Here is a 21,162-nt window from a genome sequence, read left to right on the forward strand (position 1 = left end):
CACAGACCCAAGGTAAACGAAAAGCTGTTCATCCAGGTGCCTTCTGGGAAATCATACTCTAAATTCAGATAAAGATTAGAGAGAAAAGGATCAGTCTTCTTTTGAATTGTATATCATTGAGCTCCTAAGGTGATTTAGGACTGATGGATTGATGGATTGATGGATGATGGATGGATGGATGGATGGATGGATGGATGGATGGATGGATGGATGAATGGATGGATAGGGGGAAATGGTCCATATTTTCTTTAAACTGTCTGGATTTGCCAAGTTTTTTTGAAGTTTTGGTCTGATTATCAGACAGAGAATTAACATTTTACTTATAAAGTTGCCATCTGCATAATTGCAGTGCATCAGTAGCTAAAAAAGCATGACATCTATTATGTAGAAACCTCTGGAGTAACACATCTGTAATTCCTAGACAGGTAATTTAGCCAAAAAAACATTTGAATTGGACCCTTTTTAGGTGATTTTCTTTTAGGCCCAGCAAATAGGAGTAACTCAGATATACTGACTAGATCCCCAGATCTCACAAAGTCAGACAATCAATGATAACAACGATTAAAATCAAGAAGAGCCGAAGCAGCTTAGAATATCTACATTTCAGAGGATCAATCCAGCAACTATGGATTTTTAATACATTATTAGGAATGCTAATCTTGTTCATCATCTCTTTGACCTTTGCATGAAACCGTCCACCATATTGACTAAACTTCATTTAAATTGTTTACGCTGCAATTAAAAAACAAAACACATTAAAGATCCAGAATCTAAAATCTAAAGGCACAGAGCAGATTAATTAAAGTCTGTTTACAACACAGCACAATTACAGTCTGTTTTATATTTGTTTAAATCTGTTGTGAGGATGAACTGGGTGTCTGGGGTTTACGCTAGATTATCAGACACACTGAAAAGATCTCAGTCGCCTAAATAGGCACGTCTGCTGCAATTTGAAAAGAAATCCCACTGAACCTCGCGTGAATAAACAGCTTTGGTATTGAAATGGGTTCAAATTGAGAAAATACAGCCAGTGACACATTTCATCACTAACAAACAAACCCCCCTTGCTAGAAATGCCATCTTTCACAAATACTGACTTTCAAAAGGCGGGAATTTTCAGCATTTCAGCATGAACTCAGACAGAGACTTACGATTTATTAAATCATATGCACTGTCAATCAAAGTGCCTATTTTAATGAATATCTGCAGAATAGAAAGATCTTCTACCTGTGACTTCTGGTGGCATACGATGTTTGTTTCTAGTTCATGCTTCGACATCTCCAAATTCTCTATTGAAATGTATGCTAATAAGGTCTGATAGAAACAATCCTGATGAGAACTTTTTGTACCTATGTGTGTGAAGGTGTTGCCATGAGTGTATGTAAACCCTTTAAGAGCCTGGAAGTAACACCCTGAAGCATAAAGTGAAGGCCATGTCTCCTTTAATTAAAGCTCTGCATGACTGAGTGTGTGTTTGAGGAACTATAACCAGAATCGAAAATGTAATAAACAATAATATTTAGATCATTTGTAAGTGTTGCCAGAAGTCTATAAAAGTGAGCTGAGGTGAGCGCTAAACATTTATCTCAGATTAACTGAAGCGAGAAAGAGGAGGCAGCAGGGTGTCTCTGCAAGTTCATGGTGAAATGTAGAGATTAAATACAAACAGTTTCCTTCAAAGACAAAAGCAGCATTTGATGCCTGCTAATTCTAAAGTCTTTATGGTATACCTTTTTGTTAAGGATTGAATTCTGTGAGGGATTTTATACACTTTGTATGCTTTATTCACTGCTATATCGCTCAACACTGTGCAACATGGAGACCCAAAGAATCAAAACTAATCCTAAACGTGCCTCCTAAGAGCTAATACGAAAAAACTCGCAACATGGTTTGAACTACGACGATGACTGAACTGTCCAAGTGAACTACAGAGGGAAGTCCAGGTTCAGATCATTTCTAATTAGCTACCCAGTAATTTTACCTTGTGCTGTTCATGTGACTTATATACTAATGGATATTTTGTATGTGTGAGCCTCATAGTACATGTAACAGGAATACTGTGAGAATAACTAAGACAAAATGCATTCATTAATTTATGTTTTCTGCCTACATTATTCCATATCAATAATGAAGAGGACACTGATTATAGGTCACTATGCCCAAGGGTGGGTGACTCTGTTGAGTTGCTGTAAACCAAGGGCATAGGAATGCCTGTACAATAAGAGATAATGTGAAGTAAAGATGTTGGTACGTCTGTTTTACCTTCTTTGGCAGAAAGTTTAACCAATTCACCATTTAACAGACATGTTTAACCAATAAACACACTCCCACAGACTGGTTTACACAAACAACACACTCCCACAGACCAATTTAACTAATCCACACACTCCCACAGGCAAGTTTAAAGAATCTGCCCACTCCTACAAAGAGTTTAACCAATCCATCACCTAACACATACAGGTTTAACCAATCTATCCCCTACTGCAGACAGGTTTACCCAATCCACTGACTCCCCCAAATAAATTTAACCAATCCACACATTCCAAGAAATAAGTTTAACCAATCCATACACTCCCACAGACAGGTTTAACCAATCCACCCACTCCCACAGAAATGTTCAACCAATCCACCCACTCCCACAGAAAAGTTTAACTAATCCACCCACTCACACAGAAAAGTTGACCCAATCCAACCACTCCCACAGAAAAGTTGACCCAATCCACCCACTCCCACAGAAAAGTTTAACCAATTCACCCACTCCCACAGAAAAGTTTAGCCAATCCACCCACTCACACCAAAAAGTTCAACCAATCCACCCACTCCCTAGTTGGTTATATATGTGGAAATCTAAAAAAAAAAAAGGTATTCATACCAGAAAGGAATCTGTGAAAAGAATAAGTCAGTTACTCATCAATTAATAAATAAATGACATAAAGCCTATTTTACACCAGACAGTTAAATCAACACATTGCATGAGCAAGTCTCCACATCCAATCCACCATCAATGGCTATGGCATTTCTCCACAGAACAAATCAGCCACTCTCACCCACATGGTTCTTTCAAGCGCCTACTTCCATTGGCTTGAGAAAAAAGACTGCCTTGTCCTCCTTAGCAAGATGATTCTTTACCTGAAATTTGGCTCAAATTCATTTCCAACTGGGAGTATTGAAAAACTGTCCAAGGATTGTAATATAGTGTGTTTATGCAAATTTGAAGCAGGAGCATTTGACCTTCACATTTATTGTCTCCATATAGTTCTGTACAATTAATGGAAAAATAACTTCCAAGACCCTGTTCTTTCTCTGATGGATATTAGAGTTGGTTTTTTTTTTGTTTGTTTTTTTCATTTTGTCTTTATTTATAAACAGGCATATTTTAAAAGTATATATAAATGGAAAAGTGTCTAATTTAATTCTGTATATAATATCATAAATAAATAGGGAACATTTTAACACATGAATCATGCATTTTAGAAGTGAGTGTAAATCTATTATTGCATGATTGTCAGGCTCAATTAGGTCATGTACTCTAGTCAGACATGTCGGTCAGGAAACGAGCACTGTGACAGAGGCATACTTCATATATAATTGTAGTAAACTGTCCAGATAGTTTTAGTGCAACATTAATTTGTGCTTCTCATTTGACCTTGAGCTTAGAAGAATGAAAAAATGAACTTGAAGTTCTATGACTATAGCTGCAGTAATACATTTACCATTGTTACTGTAGCCAAGTCAACTTAAGTGAGTTTTCTTAGTCCAACAACAGACCAAGTATTAGAGAATGGACAGAGGAGTTGACAGGAAGACATGTAGTCAGGGTGAGTGTAATCTGCGCCCACTTTACTGTGTTATTCCTCCCAAGTGGGAGGTAAATGTGCTCTATATCGGAAGCCTGACTCTCTGAGCTGGCATGGGAGAGAAAGGCTGCCTCATGCTGCAGTTGGATCCAATAGAGACAAAAGAGATTATAAATATCACTACTCTGGCATAACACCCCGCACTAGCAAAGCCTCTCATTATCACCACCAGAGAATGTCAGGCAAGAAATAAAGACTAATGGACTAACCTCATGGACTAATTGTTTTATCAGTCAGATGCTCGCAAAAGAAAAATTTACTTCAAGAACAATTCAAGTTTTATTTTGAACATGCCAATAACTGTGGAAGGAGTGCTTCCTCTAATTTGATCATTGTTAAGCTACTCAAAGAGTTTGATAATATCTGTTATTCTTAGCTGTGTAACACGTGTAACCATTAAAACCGTTTGCTTACATGTGTCGATTTAGAACGATAAAATTCAATTTCCCTTGAAAGAAATGCCATGTAATTGTGTTTTATTAGACAACAATTATTTCACCATGAAAATTATTTAGCTTTCAGTTCTTCTCAGTACTCTAGCTGTAAATATACATTTAGGAGATCAAACAAATTGTGTTCTATTATTAAGAATCTTAGCAAGGGAAAGATAAAAGGACTGAGTGTGGAGTAGCTGGCCCAGCTGACTATATCAGCTTGAGCTTCTAAGCTGGGTTTGGTGACTACAGAGTGGTTGGCACATTGTGTTTGAAATCTGTGCTTTAAATTATGTGCAGTGTTTCATTAGAATGGCAGTGTAGCATTTTTATCCTTTTACTCCCCCTGTTATATTCAAAACATACTTATTCATAGCCAAGCCATAATATGGCAGAGATTTCATTTCCAGAGATTATGTACCTCAACATTACTGGCAGGATTCACACTGGCAAAGTGACACTAAAATTTAGTTTAGCCTAGCCAACACCCGTCCTAACACACCGATGAGCTGATGAAGCAAAAGCAGTCCGCAGGATACTTGTGTGGTGGTGGCTGTAAACACTAACATGTGGTTTGCTTTTCCTTACTGTTCATTAAGAGAAACACCAGTTAGTTTCACACCATAATCACAGGCCACGTGGATTGTGGAATGAATTGGCTTCCTGTTACTTCCATGCTATGGGTTTTCTTTATAATCATATAATAACATTTTGCAGACATACGCATACCGTTGTGTTTTCACAGAACTGCCAAACAATGCTTTAATTTATTAACTTCTCATGAATCTTGTTAATGTATTGTTTTTATGAATTTGATTTAATTTGATTATCTTTGCATTCAAAGCCATAATGTCCATGAATTTGGATAATAAGAATATTAAGTTGACGAGAAAATGGATTGTATAATCTTAAATCTTTCTTTAAATGGCAACTTAACTTTTATTATAATACATTTTGGTATAATTTACCATATTTGCCTTACATAAAAAATTACTTTCAGTTCAAGGCCCTTAATCTAGTTTAATTTTTAGCCCCCTCATTGGCATCTTTCTAATTAACCAGCTGGCTAGCTTTGATCTAAAAAATGTCATGCGTATTTTGTTTCGCATGCGAAAGAATAGGTTTTTAATCTTACGAATTTTAAGAAAAAAATCTAGCAAATGCTTGTTATGTGCAAATGCTGTCATACCAGGATACAGTATTGTATGCAAAATCATGTTGAATGTTATTACATATGGAGTTAATAGGTCAGTGCCACTGCAATCATATTTATTTATAATGTTGCTCTAAATAGAGAAAGAACTGATTAGTCTTTTTTTCTTCTTTGTTTTACAAAGTTTCAGACATATTGCTTTATTTTGGTAAAAGTTACTGATATGTAGCATGCAGTTTAGCACTATAGTCGTGACGAGCTTCCTTGGAAATGTTGCCTAGCTGGTGGCTCAGCATTTTGAAAGAAGCATGTGTGACCTTTCTCTTTGCAGGTGGATGAACAGTGGAATACAGTGGAATAAAGACATAAGGCCTGAAGGAAAATAAAAAAAATGATCTGATAGGAATCATTATGAAGCACCTGTTTGATGCATGCACTAGAGGTTGATGTACATGTGAATTTAGGACGTATGTACTTCTGTTCAGGCCTGACATTTGCCATTCTGCCAGCAACATATATAATTTTTCATGCCATCTACAAAAATAGCTAAAGATCTAAATAAGTGGGTCTAATATTCACTTACAACGGTGGCCCTCAGCTGCAAGTGTTTGTGGGGTTAAAGCAGTGAAGCTGTATCAGAAAGTGGCTACTTTCCCACTGGTGTAGCATGAGGTTGTGACTCATAGTTATGGCAAAATACAATCCTGTCAAAGTTCTTGTTTTCCCATCACTACCAGACAAATGTCTGCACTTTGGAACAATGCTGAAATTGCCCTGTTATTGATGCTGGCTGTGGCCATGATTTGCAGGTGCTAACATTGACATGTTAATCTCCTGCTTCTATTTTTTGTGGATTCAAAGCAAAATAATTAACTCAGACAATAAAAGAATGCTAAGAAGTACATCGGCGCACTCTTTTTATTTCTGCATCTGGGATGCACAATAAAAAGAGACGTGTCAGGCATTAAAAAATGGACAGCACATTCAAACAAAGAGCCCTACATTTCTGATGGCTTTGCTGTTAAACAGCAGCATGGTTAGACAGTTTCTAATCTTGAACACAGATGCTGCTGCTACATACATTAAAGAAGCACTCTTTCTTTACTGAGACAGCAGAAGGGAGAGAGCGAGAGATGCATAAAGAGATAGATAGGATTAAAAGAGAGGAGAATTGTGAGAACTAAAGTTGGTGAAATTGGGGGTGGTACTGTTTGTGCTTAAAGAGGGAAAAGGGTTTCTGGGTTAGATTAAAGCACTGCATCAGCAGGTTTCTAATAACTACTCCAGAGGGATGTGCTTTTGCACCTCTAGCATGTGCAAACTGCAACAAAGAAACTGCATGAAGGGCAGGCCCAGGCACAGGCCTGGCTTTATACCCCTTTTTATAGCCATGCTAATGCTCTACTCTTGAGAGCAAGACATCTCATACCATGCCTTCCTATTTGCTGAAAAGAGCCAATACATTTTTTTCAGGTTGATAAGAGCACCCTAGAGCCCAGTGAAAATACAGGTAGCACAGCAGTGAAGTTGAAGGATGAATCTTGAGTTAGGAGCAAGGATGGGCCAGGAAAATATAAGGTCTACTTTTCTGAAACAAATCAGGCAAGTATTCTGTATGTACCATCAGCTATTTAAGATGCAAAAGGGCACCAGGATATCTACAGTATCTACTAGCAAAATCCAGTCTTATCTTTTTAAAATAGAACTATAAGGAATGATGGCATCTAATGTTCCACTGATTGCCATTCTGTTAAACGTGCCACTTTACTGCATATAATTACACATACCGGGCTGCTAAGCTGAATTTTCAGAAGCACATACTTGATTTTCAGAGACGCAACCATTGTCTCCATTTGCTGCCCTCTTATGTCGCTCGCCTGTGATAATATATGCAGAGCAGCCAGGGACGAATAACAAAGAATACAAATGTGGTGGATGTGGCTGGATGACAGCATGGGTATCTCTAATGGTGGCCTGATTCATTTAGGAATCATTACTCAGCCGCCAATGATTAATTCCCCCAGGCTTTGATTGTGTCAGATGTAGAGGTAAAAAAGAGGGGAGGAAAAAACACAGGGACAAAATTGGAAAGCATAATTAATAGTTTCAGATCCTGTTAAACAGCCCTCTTAAAGAGCAGAGAGTAAAGAAGGGTACATGGAACTGGCACCCAATTTGTTCACACTTTGTTTCAGTAATAAGATTCCGGCCTCCCTGTGTGTTGGATGAGATAATTAACTCCCCAAGATACACTTGAGAAAGAGGGCCTCCCTTTTGATTTATTGTATAAAGTAGGAAGATCTCTGAAGCTACTATCAAAAGGCTGTTACAAAAATTCCATACTGTGCTTGTTTTTTGTTGTTTTATGCTGATAGTCTGTTAGAGCAATTAGGTCCAGATGGAAATAAATGACACTTGTGAGGGAAATTAATAGGCATCACTGACATTTGCTAGAAATGAATATTATGGAAATGAGGAACCCTTAACTTCTATTCTTGTCATGAATGCATAATTTAAAAATGTTAAAATGCCTTCATAGCAATTTTGCTTATTAACAGTAATAGTCATCTGGTTTATGTCTTTAAAATTTAATAATGGCCTTGGTACTCAAGGATTTGTGCCAAAAATACACCCAATCTTGCAGCAAGCTCGGTACTTAGTGTATAAATCGTGGCATGACATCAGGTCATGTTAATTTCCGTTTCTATAAAGCTTCACCTTCCGTCATTGTACTTTCCTACACGACAACTCCTTTGGAATGTGTAGATAAAGCTTTCCGGCCATTGTTTCTATGAGCGATTGAATGGCAAGCCAGAGGCAGTAAGCCTGGTGAATTATCAGCTTTTTCTGTTGACTTTTATCTCTTTCCATTTAACTTACATGAGAGTCGGGATGCCCTTAGTCTTTCTTATTTGCCCTCTGTCTCTTTCTGTCTTTTTCAGAAACATGTGAAGATGATGAAATAGAAGAAGCACCCGGTTTAACCATTAGGACTCTTCCAGAAAGCCTGTAACTACTGATACCCTGCCTGATTTTATATTTTGTTTCCTCCTTGACGTCCTTTCGCATCATGGAGGGCCAGCAAGATTCACTAAGGACTTTACAAGTAAACCCTTCTAGTTCTTTAACACTACCCTTGTGCATTTGGCTGCTGGTGCTAACTCTTGCTACAACATGCAGTGGACAGACATTCACCACATTTCACCCTGAGAAGCGAGAATGGTCTTTCAATCACCTGACAGTCCATCAGACAACAGGGGCGCTTTATATTGGTGCTGTTAATCGTGTCTACAAGCTCTCTGGCAACCTCACTCTCCTGGTCTCCCATGACACTGGCCCAGAAGATGACAACAAGGCCTGCTACCCTCCTCTAATAGTCCAGCCATGTTCTGAACCACTGGTTTCTACCAACAATGTCAACAAGCTTCTTCTTATTGATTATTCTCAAAACAGGCTGCTGGCCTGTGGGAGCCTCTATCAGGGTGTATGCAAGCTACTTCGACTGGATGATCTCTTCATACTGGTAGAACCATCACACAAAAAAGAGCATTATCTCTCTAGCGTCAATCAGACAGGCACTATGTATGGAGTTATTGTACCTTCACAGGGCAAAGATGGCACACTTTTCATTGGCACTGCTGTAGATGGGAAGCAAGACTACTTCCCAACCATTTCAAGTCGCAAACTTCCTCGTGACCCGGAGTCTTCAGCTATGCTTGACTATGAACTTCACACTGATTTTGTCTCCTCATTAATTAAGATTCCTTCTGACACCCTAGCACTGGTCTCCCACTTTGACATATACTACATCTATGGCTTTTCCAGTGGCAATTTTGTGTATTTTTTGACTGTGCAACCTGAGACACCAGAAAACGGCATGGCTTCCAGTGGTTCCTCAAGCGATCTGTTCTATATTTCGCGCATTGTCCGTCTCTGCAAAGATGATCACAAGTTTCACTCCTATGTGTCACTGCCCATTGGATGTGTACGTAATGGTGTAGAGTACCGGCTATTACAGGCAGCCTACCTGGCCAAACCAGGAAGGGTTCTGGCTGCCTCACTCAACATCAGTGCCACCGATGATGTGCTCTTTGCCATCTTTTCTAAGGGCCAAAAGCAGTATCACCGCCCCCCTGATGATTCAGCCCTTTGCATCTTCACCATCAAGGACATCAATGCCCGCATTAAGGAGCGCCTGCAGTCCTGCTACCAAGGCGAAGGCAACCTGGAGTTGAGTTGGCTGCTGGGGAAAGATGTTCATTGCACAAAGGCGGTAAGGGATTCTGATATAATACTAATTTTGTAAGAAACCCAGAATAGTACAATAATAAAACAAGCAAGTGTTGAGCCAAAACTCAGACAGGCCACTTGGCACTTAGATCCTTAAAATGTATCAAGTAATATTCATTTATCAAAGTATTTGAATGCCATAACATCAATCACAGTTTCAGTAGCGCCATTATCAGGGTTGAGTAAAGTCTTAAACAACAGGGCTCCCAAAAAAACCCTCAATCCTATCAAAATACCTTCTATCATGTAAATCTCTTATCAGTTTAATATTTGTTTGGTTGTAATTAAAAAATAATTAGTTTATAGCCTTGATAGGATCAGTAGTCGCATTAAAATCTCTTCGAATGTGACATGTTCACAACTTAGAATGGATTTATTTTTCTTGGCAAGCATTAAAGCAATTATGTTATCCTCCACTGCAATACAAATACACCAATCCTCTCTAGTGAGGCAGAGTATGAAGAGATGGAGTGAGATAGAGAGAGAGAGAGAGAGAGAGAGAGAGAGAGAGAGAGAGAGAGAGAGAGAGAGAGAGAGAGAGAGAGAGAGTGGGAGAGAGAGAGAGATAGAGAGGGAAAGCAGGGGCAAGAAGCAGACTGTGAGTGTAAGAAAAGAAGCTGTGTCCAAATACCCCAGAGCAGGACTCCACAGTATGTCCCCACATAGTATCTACAGTCCTTTAAAATTCAGTTAAGCAATGTGGCCTCAGGAGGCTGATGTCCTCTGAGTCTTTGTTCCTTAGTTGATAATAGGAACGAAAGGAATTATGATAGTTATCAGCCAAATGCTGACAGGTGTTCCCTGAGGCAGATGTGACACTTGTTTGCACCGTTTATCCGGCAGCAGTCGGGAGGTTCTCTCATGGTTACTTCTCTAGCCCCATTACACCCCCACTGAAACATCACCCATCAATACCCATGAGTCTGTCAGTCAGGCCATGTACTCCTAGATCTTATTAAAACGGTCGACAGCGCACTTAACTCTAGACATTTTTGCTTTGTTCCTTAGTGTTAGAATGTGTCATCAGTTATGGAAAGATGCACTTAGAAAAAAAAATTGCTCAATACCTGCTCAATAAGTCAATAATTTCTAAATGGCTTAGACTGGGTGCATTTTAAATGATTAACACAGGAAGCACTTTAAGAACACTCAGATCACTTATGCTAGCAAGGGTGTTTGAAGAGGGTCAATGCCCTCTTCCTGCCACACAACAATTTTTTTTAAACCAGCAGGAGAATTAAAATATTTTTTCTAAAGAAATAATATAGTTTTTAACACATCAACCACCACTCATCTTCAATAGAAAATATACTTTTTTTTCAACCAAAAACAACTGGCCAGTGCAGCCACTCAGTGGAGCCAGACAGGAGTGTTTCTATTTAATTTCCTGCTAGTTATTTTTGACTATTTAGATAGTACCAGATGTGGCCTTCTTGGGTGACTTCTCTCCTGGTTTTAACACATAAGCATAGCACCATGAAAGTGAAAAAGACTGTGAGATAAAGAGAGAGAGAGAGAGAGAGAGAGAGAGAGAGAGAGAGAGAGAGAGAGAGAGAGAGAGAGAGAGAGAGAGAGAGAGAGAGAGAGAGAGAGAACGGCTCTTTATCCACCAATGTACATAGACAAACATTTTTGTATGTTAACTAAGTGTTTGAATTGTCAGCACACTGACAATAAGGATGTATGGGAATACCAATAAAAAAAATATATATTGTATTCCGGTAGCAAAAATAAGTTAAATGAATGTATCTTATGCCATTCAACACCTTCTAACTGAACGAACCGAGCTATATAAAGTTTACTTATTCACACATCGTTTTTGCCAAACTGTGAAACATATTTCATCGTGAGGGACCATTGTTTTATAAAGTGTTCAAGTGTTCTTACTCAGTGGTCTTTTTAATAACATCTCTATGTTTAATACGGCTAGTTTGTGAATCAGAAAACAATACTTGAAACATGTTTCATTCATGTATTCGCTAGGCTGTTTAGCAGCCAAGAATTAAAATTTTGGAACAACAGAACAGAAATTTCAGTGTTCAGTATTCCACAGATGTCCTGGAACTAAGTGTAAAAAAAACATTTAACTGATTGTAGACCAGAGATGCCTAAACAGGGCTAATGCCATATATTAGAAAAAGGTTTCACTGAATGTAGAACTTTGACTGCAGTTTAATGTTTATTTTTTTATTTATTTGTTTGTTTGTCAGACCAACAATGGCAGCTTTAATTTTAATATAACGCTTGGTATAATTTAACATTTATTTTCGGCCTCAATCAAGTTTGATTTGACCCGTCACTTTTTTGACCCATCACAGGAAAAAGCTTGGGCACCTCTGTTATAGATTGAAATTGTGCAATTATTAACATCACATTTATTTTTAATAATTATACAGTTATATAATTGGTGCTAATATTTCGGCATTCATTACATGAATTGTAACATTTAGTAACATCTTATATATTTTATATGTATTGTTCTTTTGAATTTTTTTATTAAATCACCATATTACAACTTCAATGCAACTCATTAAACGTGCAGAGTTCTATGCAAATGCTAGCTATACATATCCAGATATTTCTTCAATCAAAGATTTGTCTTAAACATTTAATGCAGTTAGTTTTATTTTTGCTGTTATTGCAACACGGTGACAAGAAACCAGAAGAGGTAAATTATTTAATAATTTCAGTTTGACCCTGTAATGCTATGTCAAGTCCAAACTGAATACAGACCTCTATTTTTTGTATTTTTCTAAATATAAACCTGCTGCTGTAAGAAATCATGTTGGCATAAAAGTAAAAACGGTACAAATCACTGAGAAACAAGAAATGGAATTTCATCAGTAACTTTTTAGATCAATGTTTCTGCTCTTAATGAAGAAGACCTACATGGCTTGCTACTAATTGCTTAAGTGCCACTTAGTTACAGTATAAACAGTCTGAGCAGATAAAACTTAAATAGCCACTCTTCACAACCGTGGTGAGCAGAAAAGCATCTCAGAACTCATTAAACCTTGAGGTGCATGGGCTACAACTATAGAAAATCACATGGGTTCCACCCGTATCCACCAGGAACAGGAGTGTGAGGCAGCAGTTGAAGTTTATTGAAAAAAGACCAGCAGATGTTTTTGTCTGTGACATTATTGAATGGCAGACAGATAAATTAGTGCATTTACCTTTAATGCACATCTGAATTTGTATATTATTTTATATTAAATTGCTGCAAACTAGCTGGCATTGGGAATGACCATAGCAGGAAAGGATATGATGCAGATTTGCATCTGCTGGTCATCATCTATGCACATAATCTAAACACTCACATTCTAATGGAAACCAAATGGGCTAAATTACATTTGCAGCCTCAGGCACACAGCTGCACCTGCAACACTGCATCAACACACTTTTCCAATTTACATGGCTATTGAAGCAGTGGTCTCAGTTACAGTGTAAGGTCTCATGGTGTACCTTCCAATTAACACACTTGCCACTCCCCCACCTGCCCCACCTCCTGCCCCAAGCTGTCTGATCTCAGAAAATACATTGTGCAGACACATAAAGTAGTCACCTAAATCATTTCAGCTCTTGAGTTAACCTGTGAGAATTGCTGCAGCTATTTTGGGAACGGAAAATAAAAGAGAATGTGGCGTGGAGAGCCTGCGTACGATTCTACCCTGTGTGCATTATTGCTTTCCCTTAGCCTATATAAGTGGCTGGGTAGCTATAAAATTTTACAGCCTGTAGCTGGAAAGTCAGTGTTAATGTCTGTGAAGGCTGTGGTGCAGGTGATGAACAGTGCGCTTACATCAGCGTGCTTCTCTTGATGACTCTCTGTGGCAGTATGAGGCCAGTGCCAGTCACAGGGCTTTCGCTAAACTGAATCAAGATGATCGCTCAGCTGGTTGCGGAGCCTATAACTTACTGCTCCTTTCTGAAATAGAGATTGATGTCTGGTCAGCACTCTGCTCAACATGAAGAATGACTGTGTGTCCTTTCTTTGACTGTAAATGTTTATAAACCTCCATCTTTGTCTGTGCATGTGTCCTAGAGATGATGTTATTTTATTCAGATTTCAAATAAAAACTACATTTACATATTGCATATATTTTTTATTACAATTATTATTATTAATATTATCATTACTATTATTATTATTATTATTATTATTAGTAGTAGTATATTATAGTATAGTGTATATATATATATATATATATATATATATATATATATATATATATATATATATATATATATATATATATATATATATATATATATATACAAGACTTGTAAAGACTAATTAAAATCATTAAGTAAGAAAACAAACTGATAAACAAACAAAGCCTGACTAAACACTTCATTTATAAGTGATTTTGATTGTATTAATATACAGGAAATATTTAAAAGCTATGTAGTCAACATTCCACCGTGTAGCCCCACCTTGTTCCAGCGCACATAAATCATTAAATATAGATATGATTTGGTGTAGATTTGGGAATATTTTAACCCTGCTAAACAGGTCTGCCTGAATACTTGATTCTGATTGGCAGGAAGGTGTGTGTTTAAACTGTTGAAGGCACTGGTGTTTCTGGTCAGTTTAATCACTATATAACCTCAGTAATATACAGTTACAGTTCAATTCAAAGTGTGACAGCTGTTAGAAACTTTTTCTAATTACCATATTTATCTAAATGGGTGAGTTCAGTGTGTCATTTAGATGAATATGGCAATTTTGAGAAATGGGCTGAGGCACAAGATGAATTTGACAAACTGGAGGAGATAACGTTAAAATGAGAAATATAACAGAATACAAGTAATTAACACCAACAGCTTCATTATTAGTAGAGACGTGGCAGAGAGGCACATATTTAACACATGCTATATCTCTATATTTATATGTATTTATATGAATGTAATATTATCAATATTTAAGCCCTGTGTATCATTTGCAGCAGAATTTACAATCTGATAGCCTGTATACAAAACAATTTACAAGATTATTATTTTGATATATTTGGTCAGCAATGCAAACATCAATGACAGTTTTAACTCTGTTTTAACACTACTCTGTTTTAACACTAGTTTTAACACTACATGGACAAAAGTGTTGGGACAGCTGACCTTTTATGTGGTTCTTATCCAAACTGTTACCACAAAGCTGGAGGCACAGAATATGTATAGGATGTTTTTGGATGCGTTATAGTAACATTTTGTTTTCATTTGAACTTGGAAACCCAAACCTGTTCCAGCATGGCAGTGCCTGTGTGCACAAAGCGAGTTCCATAAAGATATGTTTCACATTGTTTGGAGAGGAAGATCTTAAATGGCCTTCTATAGATTGTAACGCTGACTGTACCCCATGCCGCCTCACCCTTTATCAGTCAGACTTTACTAACACCCTTGTGGCTGATGCACAAAGCACATACCATACCAGCTGTCCGCACACTTTTGTCAGTATAGTGTGGTATAAACGGGGTAATGTGTTACATGAATTTAATCCACTCTCTCCACTTTGCATCAGGAGGTATTTCGCCTCTGTGTGGCGTAGCGCTCAACTAGCTGTCGATTATCCTTTACGTATATCAAATATACTATCACATATATTACGGAATTTTACTGGGTTCAAAGGAAAACAGTGTTCCATGGGAACACACAACAGGGTTCCCTGTTTGGTGTTACTAATGCTTAAGTTAATAACATCAAAGTGCTATAATAGCACAGACGTCTGTCAGATTCTTTAGGTAGGTAAAGCGTGACACACACACCTAGACACAGACACTCAAACACACACACACACACACACACACACACACACACACACACACACACACACACACACACACACACACACACACACACAGACTTACCAGAACAGCTGGCTTTCCAGAACAGGCCAACAGCTTTCATAATAAGGCATTGGCAATTTAGTAAGCTGTGAATTAGAATTTTAAGGCAAGCTGTAAACCTGTTTTCAATGGTAGGTAAATGTGTATAGTCTAGATGATCCCTATGAGGCTAAATTACTGTTATCAGGAACTGCTTTGCTCACCTCTTTCTCATTCTGTCTTTCACATTAAACATTACCTTCTAAAAAGTTGTCATATAATCATTAACATTATTATACATCTTTATTTATTTACAGCCGGTGCCCATCGATGATTCCTTCTGTGGTCTGGACATTAACCAGCCTCTGGGTGGCTCTCAGCTGGTGACCGGACACACACTTTACACAGAAAGCAGAGACCGCATGACCTCAGTGACCTCCTATGTGTACAACGGCTACTGCGTGGCTTTTGTTGGCACTAAGAGTGGACGTCTGAAAAAGGTATGTTTGGTTGTGGTTTTGCATTACAATGTACCCACCTTTTTTGTCACCCTGTCACTTTTAGTAATGACTAAGACAAGAGGCAATTTCTGTTTTTTTAAACAAAAATGTAATTAAGTTAGCTTTTAAGTATTTATTCTTAAATTGATAAGGCTTAGGCAATTTATTTTGTTAGCCATTAGGGCTCAGCATGCAACACTCCATATTTTCGCATTTTATAGTGCAGATACAGGTGCCAGAAATGAGTGCATAATGTTTTTCAAACTTTCCCAACCTTTTCCAACTCTGTGTAAATCCAGTTTTAAATTACTACTACATTCACAGGTCATTTATTTTTAACTAGCACCTGTTTACCTATAGCTGAGTACAGGTGTTAGATATGGAATAATCCTGCAGTCTGCTGGGAATAACCTAAACCTGCTCTGGTCTACAGGTTATCTGTACTTCTATAAAGTTTTTAAAGGATGTCAGTGATTATAGCACATTTCCCAGAATATTGCAAAATATTGCAACTATGCAAAGGTTTTAGCCAGATGTGACAAACATCTGTAAAAAATGCTTTCAAATAAATAAATAAATAAATATCTATATATATACTGTATATTATTATATTATATATTGATTTGTTTTTACATCTTACACTTGCACAATTTGTACACTTGTGTAAGGAGCAGCCAAACTCTGCTAGTAAGTTGCTGAGTTTTTGAAAGATGTTTCATGTCTTATACTCAATGACAAGACTGAGCACAGCAGTAAGACCCAAGGTAATTATACTGCATTAGCAAGGTCAATCCCAGGTAAAAATTTTAAAGCAGACTGGTGCTTCAAGATGTGCTTCAAATAAAAATCACATCATGCCTAATTCTTTTTAACATCAGAAGATGTCCAGAAGTGTCATCAGCAAAGAGCTGGTTGAAACCAGTAGGGATCAGGTACACCTATTTCCTGTCTGAAAATGCCACATCAAATGACAAATGGTCTTCATTAAAGAATTGCAGCTAAAAAGCCATACCCCCGACATGAAAACTAAGCTTAGGAACACAACTATGCTCAATAACATAGGAACTTGGGTTCCGAAAGATGGCAGCAGGAAATTTGGCAGCTTGTTTGCCAAAGAGCTGGAGAGTGGTAGAATAATGAATATCTGCATGCAACATTAAAGCATAATAGAGGTTTCTCTTTACAATGACAATCTAATATTACAATTTTGTTTTAACCTTTTAGCAACCCCTTTACTTCATTTATTTTTAATTTCAGTTAGATTTTTAGTCTGCAAATTTGTTAGCAAGCTTTAAACCCAAAGAAAAAATTACATTGTGTGAGCTCCACTTGTTGCATTTTGCAGCTTTATTCATAGTGTATTATCCGACATGGATGGCCTAAAGATCTTTACAATCTGCGTGTACTCACAATTTACAGTAAGCAATGATTTAAAGCCACTACTGGTGTCACTCAGAAAACAATAGGGTTTCTTTTTGGCTCAGGTTCTTCACTATGAGTCTTCCTTGTGTCATCGCAGGTCTTTTTTTAATTGCCACTTTCAACCCTGGCTTGCTCATTAGGGATTTAAATCTATATTTAGATTCCTATGAAGCTGCTTGATGACAATGTCTATTATTAAAATAAATAAATTGTTGTTGGATTGAAAGTTTCAAGTGATGAAGTGGTATTCTGACAGGCTAGCTGCTTTATTCTTTATTAAATAAATAACTGCTCAATGGCTTTGCATGATAGACAGGTTCCTTGGACAAGCCAGAGGGCTGTAAAGGCTACTGGAAAAATGGACTGAGAGATGCCTGTGTCGCTGAATTGGCACCGTGGCAACATGGCCTGCTTGATTTTTTTTCATTCTCTTGCTTGATCTCTTAAAGCTTATTTTCCGGTTCACCCACACACACACGCACAACACACTTACATGCACACAGAAGTCATTTTCATCTCTAATTGAATCGGTGGTATAATCAGGAAGTGGCATCTGAGCATCTCATTCTGTGTAATCCCCTTGTTTGAGCAGGTTAATAATTCATACTAACATCCCGCCTCCCATCTATAGTGGAATTGAATTAGGCAAGCGGTGTATTGCTTTCCACAGTGGTGCTACAGCCCATTTGCTTTGTTCTGATGCTCATACTTTAATCTCAGAGCACACATATAAACACACACACACACACACACACACACACACACACACACACACACACACACACACACACACACACACATGCAGCAGCTGGTCAGGTGTAGCCAAGCAGTCTAGGACAAACACACCAGCATTCCTCCAAAGCCCATATCTGTCACTAAGAAGGCTGTGGTGAAGGACTTCACCCGGATGTGTAGGGAGACATTGCATTATATTACGCTCCCTGAAGCCCCATGAGACTGTGATCACACAGCTGCTGAAGCGAAGGACAGTGTGTGTAGAAGAGGATGTGACTACTTTGTCAAGGTTTTTTTTACTTCTCTTTGAGATGGGTTGTATGATTTCTGTGCAGATTTTGGACAGCGCATGTGGGCTCAGAGACCCCAGAAATGTTTCAAGCATTTGCTTGTGTCCTTTTGCAGTCTAGTGGTAACCTTTTTTCAAACGGTGCAGCACTGACAATCTGCCTTTTGTAGCAGAACTTTCGAGTTGTGAGAGGAGGATATAGGTTTACACAATGTCATACTGGAGGTAGTGTGGTTTAGTCAAGAAAGGTGGGACCTTCTCTTTCCTTTTTATTTCAAGGCTGACACTAAAAAGAAAGAGCAAAATGGCATAGACAGAGAAGGCAGAAGACAGCTGAAATGTAAATTTAGCTTTTTTTTTTTTTAAACTGGGCTTGCACTGCTGCTTTTAATTGGATTGGCTTCTTTCCCAAAGAGCAAACCCCCTCCTCTGCACACACGCACACACACACGCACACACACACACACACACACGTGTCTAAAAGCTGCTTCATACTTCTACTCAGAAACTTACATATTTACGTATTTGCATCATGACAGAGAAAGAGAAAGAAAGGCACTTTACAAACCCTGATTGGTTGAGGCAGGAAATATATCCGGCTGTGCACCAAAAAATGATGTGATGGGAATTTATTACCCTTTTGAATAGAGATGCATTTACATTTTCTCCAAAAAAAATTCATATTACGGTGAAACAAAAAATGTTAATAAATAAAGTGTAAACAAGGAAGAAATCCCATATCTCTTTCAGTACTTCCCCTTGCAGATACTAGGGACGAAATGCATAAATAAATCTTTCATGTAATAGCCGGTGATGTGAGCTCATGAATTTATTTACAGAAGACTATCTTACAGAAGGTTGTATAATTATTCATTCATTCATTTTCTCCCGCTTATCCGTAATTCGGGTCGCGGGGGCAGCAGTCTAAGCAGGCCCCCGCCTTCGACTGCTGCCCAATCCTCACAGCACCGTCCCTTACGGTCCCTCCTGCAGGTGGTGAGCCTACGGGAAGTAGTATAATTATAAAAAATATAATTATTTAAATAATAAATAGTTGTGTCATGAACATGTGCAAATAGAGAGTCATTGCGAGGCCAATCTAATGCCACTATTTTTGTAGGTTTTTTTAATTATTATTTATTTCAATATAAATAATAATAATAATAATTAATTCTAATTTAAAAAAAAACTTTAGAATATCTTTCTGTCACAATTAGCTTGATTCATAATTTATTGTGAGATATTTTTGTTTGTTTCTTCACATGTGCATAAATACACTATATATAGACAAAAGTATTGGGACACCTGACTTTGCAGGCCATATGTGGTTCTTCTCCAAACTGTTACCACTACAATTGGCCCACAATTGCATAGGTTGTCTTTGTATGTGAAAGTATTACATTTTCCCTTTACCTCAACTCCAACCTGTTTTCCAGCATGTCAATGCCCCTGTTTACAAAGCAAGCTCCATGAAAATATGGTTTACTTGGGTTGGAGTGGAAGATCTTGAGTGGCCTGCTATTAAAACTGCACTGACCTAAAATGCATTGAAAACATTTGGGATAAATTTGAACACTGCAGTCACCCTACAATTATTACCTGATTTTACTTACTCCAAAATCTAGTGGAAAATCTGGGTGGAGATTATTATAACAACAAATAGAGTGTAAAAGTGGAATGGGATATTTCAAAAAGCACATTTAAATCTTATGGCCAGTTGTACACAAACTTTTGTCTTTATCATGTATGTGGTTGAAATTTTTTTATTATTATATTTCTAATTTATTACTGTAACTTAATGCAATGTTTACAATTATATTTAAACCTAACCTTTATACCAGCACCTAAAAAAGAAAATGCTCTGCCTTCTCTCCCTGGTCTAATTAGTCAGATTTCAGTCCCCACAAAGATATAAAAACATGCGCAGAATGTACACATAAACACTCAAACACTTGTGTCTCGCTGTTAAAAGCTAACACACATGCACACCCACACACACTACTTCCCTACTTCCTCATTCATTCCACATACTCTCATTCTCTGTTCTGTTATGACTGCGATTCTTCAGGCATTGCTAGAGCATGTAGTAAGAATGGGGTGAAGCTCTACTTATAATGGACAGGTTTTATATGAAAACTGACCTGAGTGAGGCTGATGTGGTAGCTAGAGAGGTGAGAAACAATAGCCGGAATTAGTACGATTGGTACTAACGTGCAAATCATAAATATAAAGATAAGTATATGGCAGGTATTATGCATAAAAATTATGCAGGTTGATATTGTCTGGTTTTCTCATGACAGAATGTACATGTAAAGAAATAGTTGCTGTAAAAAAAAATATAGTGGACATATACTGGTTTTTAACTGTGGGAGAAAGCAACTGATTTTATTCTGTTGCTTCAACAGAAAATGTGATTGAAAAGAAGCTGATCTGAATCTGGCCTGCTTTATCTGTCTTCTGACAAAGGCTTTGGTTGTATATTTCAGATGGAAAGAATAATAGAGGAACACAAACAGTGTTATTTCAGAGAGGATCATTCGCAAGGTGACATGACTATGCTATACAAAAAACTTTTTTTTTTTTTTAACTTGCATGAGTCTTTAATTGATATTAACCTCGGACAGATACCATGAGAATGTACATTACGTTTGCAAAAAAGA

General features: G+C 37.6%; 1 protein-coding gene across 1 annotated transcript in view; it reads left to right on the forward strand.

Annotated features, from left to right (window-relative positions):
- The window catches only part of plxna2 (plexin A2), a 213,387-nt gene that overhangs the window by 25,929 nt on the left and 166,296 nt on the right, over positions 1 to 21,162 (forward strand). The window contains exons 2-3 of the mRNA XM_083570462.1: positions 8,387 to 9,717; positions 15,874 to 16,056. Coding sequence (XP_083426588.1) covers positions 8,515 to 9,717; positions 15,874 to 16,056 — 1,386 coding nt within the window. The 5' untranslated portion in view covers positions 8,387 to 8,514. The remainder of the gene's footprint in view (positions 1 to 8,386; positions 9,718 to 15,873; positions 16,057 to 21,162) is intronic.

This window comes from Silurus aristotelis (assembly GCF_946808225.1).
Source record: "Silurus aristotelis genome assembly, chromosome: 19".
In the NCBI taxonomy this organism is placed as follows: Eukaryota; Metazoa; Chordata; class Actinopteri; order Siluriformes; family Siluridae; genus Silurus; species Silurus aristotelis.